Source organism: Stylophora pistillata, chromosome 1 (assembly GCF_964205215.1).
Source record: "Stylophora pistillata chromosome 1, jaStyPist1.2, whole genome shotgun sequence".
NCBI classification, from domain to species: Eukaryota; Metazoa; Cnidaria; class Anthozoa; order Scleractinia; family Pocilloporidae; genus Stylophora; species Stylophora pistillata.
The window spans coordinates 17736449-17748176 of NC_142519.1; the positions used below are offsets into that span (position 1 = coordinate 17736449).

Consider the following 11728-nt stretch of genomic DNA (forward strand, 5'->3'; position numbering starts at 1 on the left):
ATTAACAACATTTTAAATGAAATAACTTCTATTACCTTGAAAAAAACAGTGATTATTAGATGAATAGCTTTTAGCACTTCAAAAACCAGTCAATTACTAAACTTGTTGCATATGTTTTGTTTTGTTTTATTTTTTTAAGCTTTTTCAGAGTGGCTTTATAATATTTACCCCGTACTTTAATTTGTACATTCAAGCATGACTTCATCACCCCCCACCCTGCCCCCGTCAGTGTTTATTTAATCTCCACTTCTCGCTTATGTCATCCACAATAAATGAACATTTGATAGTTTTTCTCTCGATTCAATCGGCGAGTCATTATCAATTGTAGGGTCAAGTTAGGAATAGTCGACAGTTATTCTGATATAATTTGGATACATCAACGAAGTTGAAATGGTAAATTGGCCACCGTAACGATTACAAAAGCTGACGTTTCGAGCGTTAGCCCTTCGTCGGCAAACTGCCATGGCTAATTCCGTTCCATACAGCACCTTCCTTGAATACTTTTGTAATTCTCTTTAGAAACATACTTGAAGACAAAGAAGCGATAGAAATCTAAATTGAGTAAGAGTATGATTTAGTCTTAAACCTACAAAAAGAACATGGAGCCAAAATCAATATCCACTTTAGAGCTCTGAAGGCGTAGAAATTAGACATGTCGCTTTTTTGATGTAAGCTTCCTCTATGTAAAATTTTTTTGTGTCGATCGCTTTGTTTCCCAAACAAAAGGCAATTTGTTTATCAGATAATTTGAATAAAGCCGATGGTCACTGCTTGACAGCATTTCACTCGAGCAAAAGGAAAAGGGACCCTACTGGTCACACTGAGAATTCCTTGTATTCTTTAGCACTTCAGTGATGTGGTTCTGAGTTCTGGGATGGTTTTTCACCATTTTGGCTCTCCTTGGAAATGGCTTGGTGTTCTTTCTCATCATTTTTAAACGCATTCTGCACACAAAGACCAACGGGTTTATTTTATCTTTAGCCGTGGTAGATCGAAATAGATAGTTTCGCCCATAACGAGTTTCGCCGACATCGTTTCGCTCAGAACGAGAATGGTTTCGCCCAGAAGTAGAAGTGATTAAATCTAGTCGGGTAATTTGGTTAAATCAACTAAGTTAAAATTGTAAATTGGCCACCGTAACGAGTTAAAAAGCTGACGTTTCGAGCGTTAGCCCTTCGTCATTCGCTCTGACGGTGGCCAATTTACAATTTCAACTTAGTTGATATAACCAAATTACCTTGTTACCCCCACCGACGCAGCACCACAGTTTCTTCAGAAACTTTCACCCTTTATTTATAAATCTAGTCAGGACTAATGCATGAGTGCACGTGGGTGGAATAGCTTAAGTTTTCTGATCCCGACAAAGCATGCGGTATGAAAGTTCTAACTAAAAAGAAATTACCGTCTTGCAAAAATATCTCACCATTTCACTTGTCAATAGAATTTGAACAATTGCACGTGGAACATAGAAATGGTTTCGCCCAAAAGCAGGCCTAACGTGTAAAGGCTCGTTTAAAGGCGGTTTCAACATTTGACCAACATTCGTTCAACAAAAGTTGATCATGAACGCATGTCGGGCAAATGTTGGACGCAAAAACAAAGTTGTTCGGAGGCCTTTCAAAGGCCTCACAAAGGCCTTGCAAGGGAAAAGTTGAATCGATGTTGAACGAAAGGTTAAATCGATTTAATGAATCATTCGCGAATTATTGCGTAAGAAAAGACACTGGAAAATAATTTTTTTTTAGGCCGCAGGTTCGCTGTGCCGATACAATTTTCAAAGCTAAAAGATTTTTTGAAACTGCTTACCTATACCTTCTGTTCTTTTTTCTTTTTTTAAGTTGCATCATTAAACGTCGAGGTTTTTCTTTGTTTCATTATCAAACTGAAATGATTGTGTCCCATTTATTTCCTGCATAACCTAAACAAACATGCTAAACGGAGAAACGAATCCGTTGGGTTTCTTTTCTCTTCATCAAACCTAACCGTTTCAGAATACTCCACTAACTAGCAGTCGCACTCTAAAGTTGATAAAGGCTGATAGTTTCGAAAGAAACTGTTTGGGGCTGCGTCGGTGGGAGTAACGAAATAATTTGGATATATCAACAAAGTTGAAGTGGTAAATTGGCCACCGTAACGATTACAAAAGCTGACGTTTCGAGTGTTAGCCCTTCGTCGGAGCGAAGCACTCTAAAGTTGGTTTGGTTTTGCGTGAGAATTTTAGTACATCCTAATCTTTTCAGGTCTTCTGAATGAAGACCTCAGCTGTCAATGTGCTTCAGGTGAACGCCGTCTATCAGAGTATTTAAATTTCGAACCTCGCGATAATGATTTTATTACTTGTCTCACATAGAAGGCCGAGTAACTTACTACAATTTCAGGCGCGTAGCGTCCTATACGCATATACGCACGTGCGTACTTGAAGGGACCAGAAAATTTTGAAAACAATGTTGTGTTTGCGCCAAGTTTGCTCAACTTGGGAAGGGCAAGACGCTTTGTTCTTTGCTTGTATTCACACAACTATTTCGAACAAGAAATAAATAACGCAGTATTTTTCACTCAGTTTACTTAGGTTTCTAGATCATAGGTACTTGTGCGTACTTGAAAAAATGACCACGCTACGCGCCTGAATTTGTTTTGTGTTCACGAATATCAATCCTTTTGCGTAATAAATTGGAGGTGAGGCGTTTTGGTCGGTTATCTTACTGTCTTCCATGTTTTCCTATCTCGCTCGAAATTCAAATTTCGCGCTCCCCGAATCTTTTTGTTCACATTGTGAAGTAATTAAAAGCAGAGCAATCACCGCTTTCGCTTTCGCGCCAAACGCTTTTTGATAAATTACTGTTTAAAGCTTATTACCTGTTTCAAGAGTTTGTTAGGATTTTGTTTGAAACTATGAAGGCTTTTAGAGGAGATTTACTCTCTTCCAAGACTTTTTTTTCCTTTTGCAAAGCAAAAGTAAAGCTTGTGAAGTGATTGTTTCTCCTGAGTAGCCTCCTGAGATTCTTAAGGGCGAAACTACCTACATGTTTTTGAACTCTCGGCCTACAATCGGTTAGATTATTAGTATGTGTTATCAAATGGTGACAAGCGAAATTCAAAAGTACGAAAAAAATTTCACGCAACGCAAAATGTTGTCCTTGTTTGACGACTATATTAGTTGATTCGCATGTTAATCAGTCGTTTCAAATCAAAACTTTTTAGGAAAAAAAATAACCTTACGGTTGCAAAGTTTCTTTTAAAACTCTTTAACTCCCAGAAGGGATTAACATGTAACTTCTCCCTACAATATCCGGCAAACAGTTTATGAGAATACAAACTTATCACAAACGGGTAACAGTTGTTAGCTTGATCTAACACCAAATTCTCGTAACTAATGTACAAGGTACTATGCAAAAGCCAGAGGGGAGAATTAGCAATAAGATCTTGGGATTTAAAGGATTAACCCAGTAAGAACGTACCTTCGACTTGAACTGCTTTTAACCTCCTTGATCTTTCATTAATTGACTTGGCAAAAATGGGGCAAATCCATTTCAACCTGGCCATTAGGAAGTATTTTAGTCGGTGACATAAAGGTTGCTAAGACCGCCGTCCGTGCTTGGCTTAACAATTTAGATGTCGATTATAATTGCACCAAGGTGGAACAGAAATTTGTAACTGAAGCTTGGTGAATAAACCCAATAAGTTTAGTTCACAGAAACATGTGAAAAATGTAACATATTCGCTTCTTCTCGTTAAAACCAACGCAGTGGAAACGTGTCAAACATAAACCTCTTCTAGAATTCCAGACACTAATGTTTTTTTCTAGTGTGTAAGCAAATTAATCGTCTTGGCGTCCTCTTTGGAGTCAAAATTGTCTTGTTTTTTAAAATATATTGTCGGGGCCAGAATGGCAAATTTCAAAGAATATAAGAGAAAAGCAACCACACCGGCCATTTTGGAAAGAGGTTTATTGTACTCCACTTTTAATTTCATGCGCTTTCTATCAAAAACTCATTGTTGGTGTTTCATCGGTGGTTCTACTCCTATGAAGAACTCGCAAGAACTTTGAAATAATCGCCGAGCGGGTAACTTTCTGGTGCTCCATTCTTTATTCACTGGCTTTCAGTGATTTCTCGAAGCGCAATTTCCAATTGTATTATCTAATCAAAGTCATTAATAAACCATGCCTTTGCTTTTGTTTATTCCTTTATTAGAAAAACTACGCTTTCCGGAGCGCGAAAAAGCCAAAAAAGGAGAACATAATATCTTTGGACATGATCATTTAGTCATAAACATCATCATGGCAGACAATTTGCGATTTTCAAAGCTTTATCCTCTTCTGCTGCTATTTTGTTATTGTTTTGTTTGTGCGATGACAAGTAAAATACAAAGGAGGACGCCGACAGATGAAGACAAGAACGTTATAGTTAAAAAGGTCAGCAAAGTTTTTAATCATTCTCATTCCTTCGATAGTAGAAACGCTTCATTTCGTCAAAGTTGAGAGTACGAGAAGCACTGTCTCCTCTTAGGTTTCTTAAGACTCAAATGAGCTGTACCCTCTTCGATTTTATCACTTAATCAGATCCACCATTTTGAATTTTTAATATTTCTTTATTTTGATCTCTAATTTTGTTTATATCCGATAAATACGCAACCACACAAATTGACGATCGAAAAGACTGAGATCGTAGTTACTTTTGTAGCTTGTAGCTGTAGGCGTATGATCAGACTGCGAAGCTGTTTTGCCTCAATGTTAACACCTGTTGATCACATTTCGGTCAAGCAAATAGAAAACGAAATTTATCGACTAAAAGAAACTTAGCTCAACTTGGCCCTCGATCAATAGCAACTGAAAGCCCCTTGAGTAAATAGACTGGACCGATTTTTAGTTCTTATCAGAAGTAAGATCCGGTTAGATATCGTTTTCCAAATGCAAGGAATTGTGGTGATGATTCAGTCCAATCGTTTAGAACGTTTCTCTGAAATAGGTAGTAAGTGCCCTCAGCAGAATAGGAATTTTGTATCACAAGATTATCATTCTCGTCAACAGTGACGAAGGGCACTCGAAACCAACGTATCAACTTAGTTGGTCATGAAAACCAAATTGGCCCTACTGATGCTGCACCTCACTTTGTTCAGAAACTTAGCCCCTTTATTTAGAACCATGTCCATCACTTTTTCCTCTCAGTATATATGAGCTAGCTTTAAGACTTAAAACAATCGTTATATTCCTCTTCTTAGAGACAATAGAAATGCTAACTCCATAGAATGCTCACTCTAAAATCATCTATTTAAAAGTTTTGCGTAAAGTATTTCTTCTAATCATGCTTTCGGAATGAAGCAGAAGTTCAGTTGCTGTGGTAGTCCCCCTACCAGGATGTTATTTTAATAACTTAAGTTTACTTAATCTTTCCAGACTGGAGATAAGCATATACACCTCTGTTGCTGCATGCGCTTCAATATCATAATAAATGTCGGATACTGATTACGTTTCAGATGATATCCCCAGGCTATTACTCTCAAGAATGTAATGCTCACAAGCAATGCAAAGATCCAGTCAAATATTGTCACATGTTTCTGTGCGTTGATTGTTTGAAAGAAAATGTAGCCTGCACACAAAATGGTCAGTGTTGTCCTTCATCGGAGTGCATTTACGGTCGCTGTAAGGCTGGGTCTACCGCAGGACAAGCAGGTAAACGACCTTAAAAATTATTTACAGCCGCTTGTTATGTACTCTTGCCCACCAGCAAATTTCACAAGACGTAGTTGAATGACACGGTATTGCAATTTGCCTCACATGGTCTAAACATCGAATCTTTTTTCTGCGGTCAAATACGTACTCTTCAACAAATCATAGTGAGGATCACTTTTGCAAAAATTGAAGTGTGTCCAAAAATCCGTGACGAAAATATGTCAAACGCAAGAAGCACTAGCCTAGATAAAGGGAATGCGATCATTAAGATTCTGCATTGCATGGTGCCTTGAGCAAGTGGTATGGGATTCAGTGAAACATTTTGTTACGTTAGGCGTCCTCCAACTTGAATGGTTGTCTGTTAACAGCTGCAAAGCCTCGAACTACCTGAAAAGCAACTTCATAGAAAGCATCGAAAGACAAATCATCGTTTGTAGCTGAATTCTCCGCGAGAAATTTGGGTGGAGACGCGAGAGGGCGGAAGCAGGGATATGCTTGCAAACATTTTCGGGATTCAGTTCTTTTGTTGTTTCGCTACTGCAGTTAGTCTTGCAAAATAATTAAAACAGTGGCTCTTATTGAAAGTTTCTGTAGCTCCAAACGGATCTGATCGCCGGCTTCTCGCCTAATAAACTAAGCAGTCATAAACTAAGGCCATTTGAAGGAATATCGACTGATCACCTCACTTCTTTTCTTTCCAGGATCCTTCTGCGATAGACAAAGTGATTGTAAGGACCAGGATCTCTGCTGTGTCCGTGAACCTGCCATCAATCCTGCTATCTCAATTTGTAAGCCCGCCCTCGATGAACATCAAACGTGTGGACCGTACAATCAGTACAGGACAATGTACATTGGTGGTACTGTGCAACCGGCCTGTGGCCCGTGTAAACAGGGCTTGACTTGCAAACAAGTAGGGTAAGTACAATTCGATTAAACTGAGTGAAGAGAAACGCTTGATTTGCAATGAGACTATACGTTTATTAGCTATTATGATTTTGAAAAAATAAAAACAATCTATCCTAACATAAAGAAAATCATCGGAGATACAGAGATGGTGTTTTACCTCATGGTAATGCAATTAAAAATTTCAGACTGTACCAAAACAGAATTTGGCTACAAAGTAGAGGAGAGAAGATATTATCAACCTCATGAAATGTAGTGAGAGAAACAATACTCTTTTTCACTCTCTATTAACAAAACCGGGATAAGATTTGTTGGTGCGGGCCTCTTGGCTCCTGAGACCAATTAGCATATCACTGCATCTATTGTTCATTATTTTCATTTTTTCCAGCATATTCGGTGTTCATCAAGTTTGCCTGCCTGAAGCAAGTCCCCCAGGAAAGAAGTAGGATTCTGTGCTGACAAGTGGAAAGTACTCCTGATACAATGTTGAGCCAAGACTAACACTTTACAAATAAAACACTATCATTAAATCTATCCTTTTGACATTTTTCACTAAGGTGAAACGAATTTCGGTTTTTTCCCATCATTTGAAGTCAATGTCTTGTTGCTTGAATGTAAGAATTCGTACCACATTTTACTTGGAGTAAAATTTTAGTATTTATAACGAAATTTCGATCTAGCAAAGAAAACTTGAGATCAAGGTAGCCACTAGTAAATAAAGGCTGATAGTTTCTAAAGAAACTGTTTGGGGCTGCGTCGGTGGGGGTAACGAAATAATTTGGATATATCAACAAAGTTGAAATGGTAAATTGGCCACCGTAACGATTACAAAAGCTGACGTTTCGAGCGTTAGCCCTTCGCTTCGACGAAGGGCTAACGCTCGAAACGTCAGCTTTTGTAATCGTTACGGTGGCCAATTTACCATTTCAACTTTGTAGCCACTAGTAGATTAATAGCTAATTAACATATAATTAAACAAAATGCCATTTCCGCTGACTGGCATTGATGCCAATTGCTGCATGCATGCTGCTTTCGCAATATGTAAGTGTGGAATTAAGACGGTCGTGTACTCTGGTGTGAAATAAACTTTGCTTTTATATTTTAGCAAGTACGTGAAATAAATAATTTATCTGACATCAACATCTCCAGTTCAGAATCGAAAAGAAAATACAATAAGTAGCATCAGTGGTAACGTACTACGCAGAAATGTTTTCTAACATCCCTCTCCAACAAACCCATACTGTTTTGACTAGAATCCCTACTTGACCCAGTTTTCTTACTTAAAGTCCACTAAATTTTTGACGATATAAACATAGATTTACCTCAATATAAGAAAATACATTTTATTCTTTTTTAGCACCGATGACAAGCACTTAACGGGAAATTAAATAATAACAATAACAGAGTATACTGAGAGACGTTTATGTTTATAGTCTTAGCTATTATAAAAAAGATTTCGTGATCAACTTTATGCACTTTTATACACGATAAAAATAGCGAGGTTATAAGTTCTCCAGTAAATCACCGAGCTTAGATTTCCAAGGCTTAGTGCAAAGTAAAAAGCATTTTCAGACATCAAATTGAATGGTCTGAAAATCATTGGTTCAAAATAACATGCTCTCGTGAGTCTCGACTGTATCTGTTAGGTTTAAGGGTACTCATCATCCACATGAATGTGATCAATGCAAATTACCTTTTACAATTATCCGACTAGGAAATTTTCATTTGAAAGAAACAGATTAGATGCGAACCTACGATCCCATTCACAAGCTTTATCAAACTTTCGAGAACGATGAAATCCTTCCATTCTTGATGGCACGTTAACAAATATTTTGATGCAGTCCTTACACCATTCAAAAAGCTTTCTACTTGAGCCCCAAAAATTACTTGTCATCTTCTTTCACACAAATCTCATGTACCCCAAATATTCTGCAAAAGAAAAATACCCACATTTGGAAAAAGTTCGTCTCTGACCGCACACACGATCGATATAACATGGGATTTTACAGAACTGGGAAGCCAATTATCGAAAAATAAGTCAAATGTGATCACCATGCCTTGCCAAATGTTCTGACTCACCCAACTTGCTTGCATACAAGTCCCGCCTTGCATGGTCCGCAAGCTCTTTGCACCTGAGCTCCGATGTAAACATTTTTAAAGAAGTTGATTGGACCACAAACCATGTTCTCCTCCAAGGGTGGTTTGCAAACGGAGATATGCGGATTGATGGCTGGTTCTCTGGAATGACATAATACAACAATAAGAATGTTCAGTTGACTTAAGCGTTATTCAGCGCAAGAGATACATCTCCGAATGAACCTGCAGTCTTCTCTTCTGTCTGTCTATCCGCCCATGAACTTTCTCTAATTAATGGCCTGTCTATCAGTCTGCCTGTTTATCTAAACATTTCCATGTAGAAAAGCGTGCATGCGGGTGGATACATGGATATTCCCAGTCGACCAGATTGCTTTAGTCTAAAAATAATTTTAGAAGAATTAACTCTAGATTGAATGGCTGAACCTGTTCCCTTCCTTGTTCACATACAAACCTAACACAACACGTCCCAGGAGGGTCGTTACAATCATCGTGTCGATCACAGAATGTTCCTGGAGAACCTCCAGAAGCATCTTTTTTACATCGACCATATGTGCATTGGCCATGACAACATTGACCATTTTGAGTGCAGGCCACATTTTCCTTTAAACAGTGTACACACAGAAACATGTGACAGTACTTTCCTGAAAATCACACAAAGAACAAAATTAGGAAACTCCCGCAAAAACTCAGTAGTCGTGACAGCAAAGCCCAAAGACAGCAACCCAAACAAAATGGTTAATTCTTACAAATTACAGAGGAATCTTACGTGATCTTAGTAGATACTTGCTATTATTTATCTCCAGTCGTTTCTGGGAAAACTTAAGTATTTTTAGACCATTTTTTGCAGTAGACGAGTTTAACCATTAACTGCATTTTCAAAAACTTATTTTTTTCGTCCGCTGATTAGCAATTACAGCTACATTTTCCCATCAGTTTTACTGCCAGAGCTTATACCAAAGCCAAGTCGAGAAATATGCTAAGTATCGACAGTACCCATTTATGTTACCAGGAAAGAATGATCGTGATAGGTGCAGAAGGGGCAGTAAGAGAACAGTGCCTTGCACAAGAACAGAACACAATGACAACAGATACTACTCCAATCTGAACCTTTCGATCCAGCGCGCCAACTCAGAGACCACCTCTTCCTCTACACTCCCTGTATTTAGGTTTGTGTTCAAATGATTATCTAATGTTCGCCATAAGGACTGGAACGTCTGCTGGATCCAACTTGTTGTAAATTTAAAAAGTTTTTCTTTTTTTCAGCTTACCTGGGTCACAAGGTTTGTGGGTATTGCATTCTTGAGAGTAATATCCTGGTGCAAGCATGCGTGGCTGCGGTTTTTCTACTCCAGCATTGGCAATTGAACCCATATCGGGCTCCATCTGGGGAAATGGCTGCATCATGTCCTAAGTCAAGAGAAGTATATTCTAATCATCACAATAAACAGGAAGTTCAATTTCTTGCAATTTGCATTTCATTACAATTTTAAATTTACCAACGTTTCCGTCAAAAAGAAACATACATCCCGGCATAAGGCAGCTAGAAGCTCCCTACAGAGGAATTGTTGGCGATGTAGTGCATCTACGTCAGCTTTGGTTGGCACCTTGCTAGTTATTGAAGAGTCAATCGATCAGTTGAATCAAACAGAATCATTTCTCTGGATGTAGACCCTGAAGCGTATGCCCTACTGGGTCTCCGCTCAAGGAGGTCACGTGTATCAGCAATACTAAGGCATGTAAATTAAATACATTTGCGTGTTATGGCTTTGAACACTGACATTATAGATTACTTCGACAAAACAAAAAGCAAGAAGCACACAAAGTATAATGCGTCCTGGTTAGGTCAAGTTACACCGTGAAACTACAAGTAAATTCGCTTTCTTTTGTTTAAGTTTGTTTAGCTTTTGGACTCATGCATCTGGGTGCGCTGTTAGCAACACCTTCTCGGTGACTTTTCGAGTAATTACAGGTCCCGGTCGCTGATTTGGATCAATGTTGGCGTTGCGAGGTAGCCTATACATGATCATCTTCGTTAATCAAAACAATCTTGATTTTGATTGCCTTATTTCTCAAATAAACATACCTGTGACCTCTTTCACGGAAGCATTTCACGAAATCTAGGTTGCTCTAACTTACCTTTTTAACCCTGGCATTTTCGGCTGACCGTACTTCTTTTCTCAATCGATGCTTTAGGGCGATGTTCTTTTTGGCAGTTGCTCGCGGAAGCCAAATTTGGCTAAGTAAAGTTCCTATTAAAAGCCACCATTTCGAATTTAGGTTCATTTCGTCGTAAAAAGGACTCCTTGAAGTCCTAATTCTCGCTAGGCCTTCGACTTTGGGCCAAGTTACAGAGCGTTTATGTGGCCAGAATTATTATTTCATCCACTCATTTATTATTAATAGCTTTCCGTATAAGCCCAGTATTCGATCCACTTTGTGAAAGCGATCGATATAGATCCAAGAGTTATTTCACAGCTTTCCTCAGTTTTCAAGCTATGCTTATTATTTCACAAAGCAATCTTAGATTGATGTATTCGTCGCGATGCAATTTTCGGTAGTTATCCCTTTAGAACGGGATAAAGCGATTCGCTGAATGTTCTCCGTGAACTGGTACCGGTAGTTTGGAACAAAGAGGGCATGAACAGGACTTTCTTATCCAGTGCGAAGAAACCCAGAGATGTAGTAATACCAACCAACTCGGGATATGTTATCGTAAATCTTTTCTTAAATCTCCCCTTAGTTTCAGTGGCAAAGCAGCTAAGGAAATAGTCTCCTATCTTAGCAAACTTAAAAAAACTCAAAACAGCTCAGCTAAAGGTGATGAATACAGACATTTGAGCTTTAAAGCTAGTCAGTGCCTCAAGAAATAGTGATTTGAGATTCACAGAAACTATTGCTGAATTTGCCGCACGTAGTTTCAGTTTCTGTCCTGTTGAACTACTACTTTTCTCTTACAGCCTTAAAGTTAATTTTTCCTCCACGTACTGATTTGCCACACCTTTACTGAAATCACGTGTCATCGGCAGCACCCTTATTAACCAATAAAATTAAGTGATA

General features: G+C 38.4%; 2 protein-coding genes across 2 annotated transcripts; one reads left to right on the forward strand and one right to left on the reverse strand.

Moving 5' to 3' along the window:
- Positions 1 to 4172: 4172 nt before the first annotated feature.
- LOC111321320 (dickkopf-related protein 3) lies at positions 4173 to 7678 on the forward strand. Its single transcript, XM_022924171.2, has 4 exons — positions 4173 to 4414; positions 5476 to 5671; positions 6373 to 6586; positions 6963 to 7678. The coding sequence occupies exons 1-4, from the start codon at positions 4280 to 4282 to the stop codon at positions 7018 to 7020; spliced, it is 603 nt and encodes a 200-aa protein (XP_022779906.1). The 5' UTR covers positions 4173 to 4279; the 3' UTR covers positions 7021 to 7678.
- Positions 7679 to 7901: 223 nt separating this feature from the next.
- Positions 7902 to 11601, reverse strand: LOC111321302 (uncharacterized). The gene is made up of 5 exons (XM_022924147.2): positions 10808 to 11601; positions 9940 to 10078; positions 9123 to 9312; positions 8654 to 8812; positions 7902 to 8503 (listed from the first exon to the last, which is right to left on the reverse strand). Exons 1-5 carry the CDS (start codon positions 10952 to 10954, stop codon positions 8458 to 8460), a joined length of 681 nt encoding a protein of 226 aa, XP_022779882.1. The 5' UTR covers positions 10955 to 11601; the 3' UTR covers positions 7902 to 8457.
- Between the last annotated feature and the right edge of the window lie 127 nt (positions 11602 to 11728).

Excerpts from the sequence above, each read along its gene's own strand:
- LOC111321302 (XM_022924147.2), bottom strand. The coding sequence starts at position 10,954 with ATGAACCTAAATTCGAAATGGTGGCTTTTAATAGGAACTTTACTTAGC. Across the intron at positions 8,813-9,122 it reads CCTGGGACGTGTTGTGTTAG|AGAACCAGCCATCAATCCGC; the intron begins GTTTGTATGTGA and ends ATGTCATTCCAG. Across the intron at positions 8,504-8,653 it reads CTTGTATGCAAGCAAGTTGG|AATATTTGGGGTACATGAGA; the intron begins GTGAGTCAGAAC and ends TTTCTTTTGCAG.
- LOC111321320 (XM_022924171.2), top strand. The coding sequence starts at position 4,280 with ATGGCAGACAATTTGCGATTTTCAAAGCTTTATCCTCTTCTGCTGCTA. Across the intron at positions 4,415-5,475 it reads AGAACGTTATAGTTAAAAAG|ATGATATCCCCAGGCTATTA; the intron begins GTCAGCAAAGTT and ends ATTACGTTTCAG. Across the intron at positions 5,672-6,372 it reads GTCTACCGCAGGACAAGCAG|GATCCTTCTGCGATAGACAA; the intron begins GTAAACGACCTT and ends TTTTCTTTCCAG.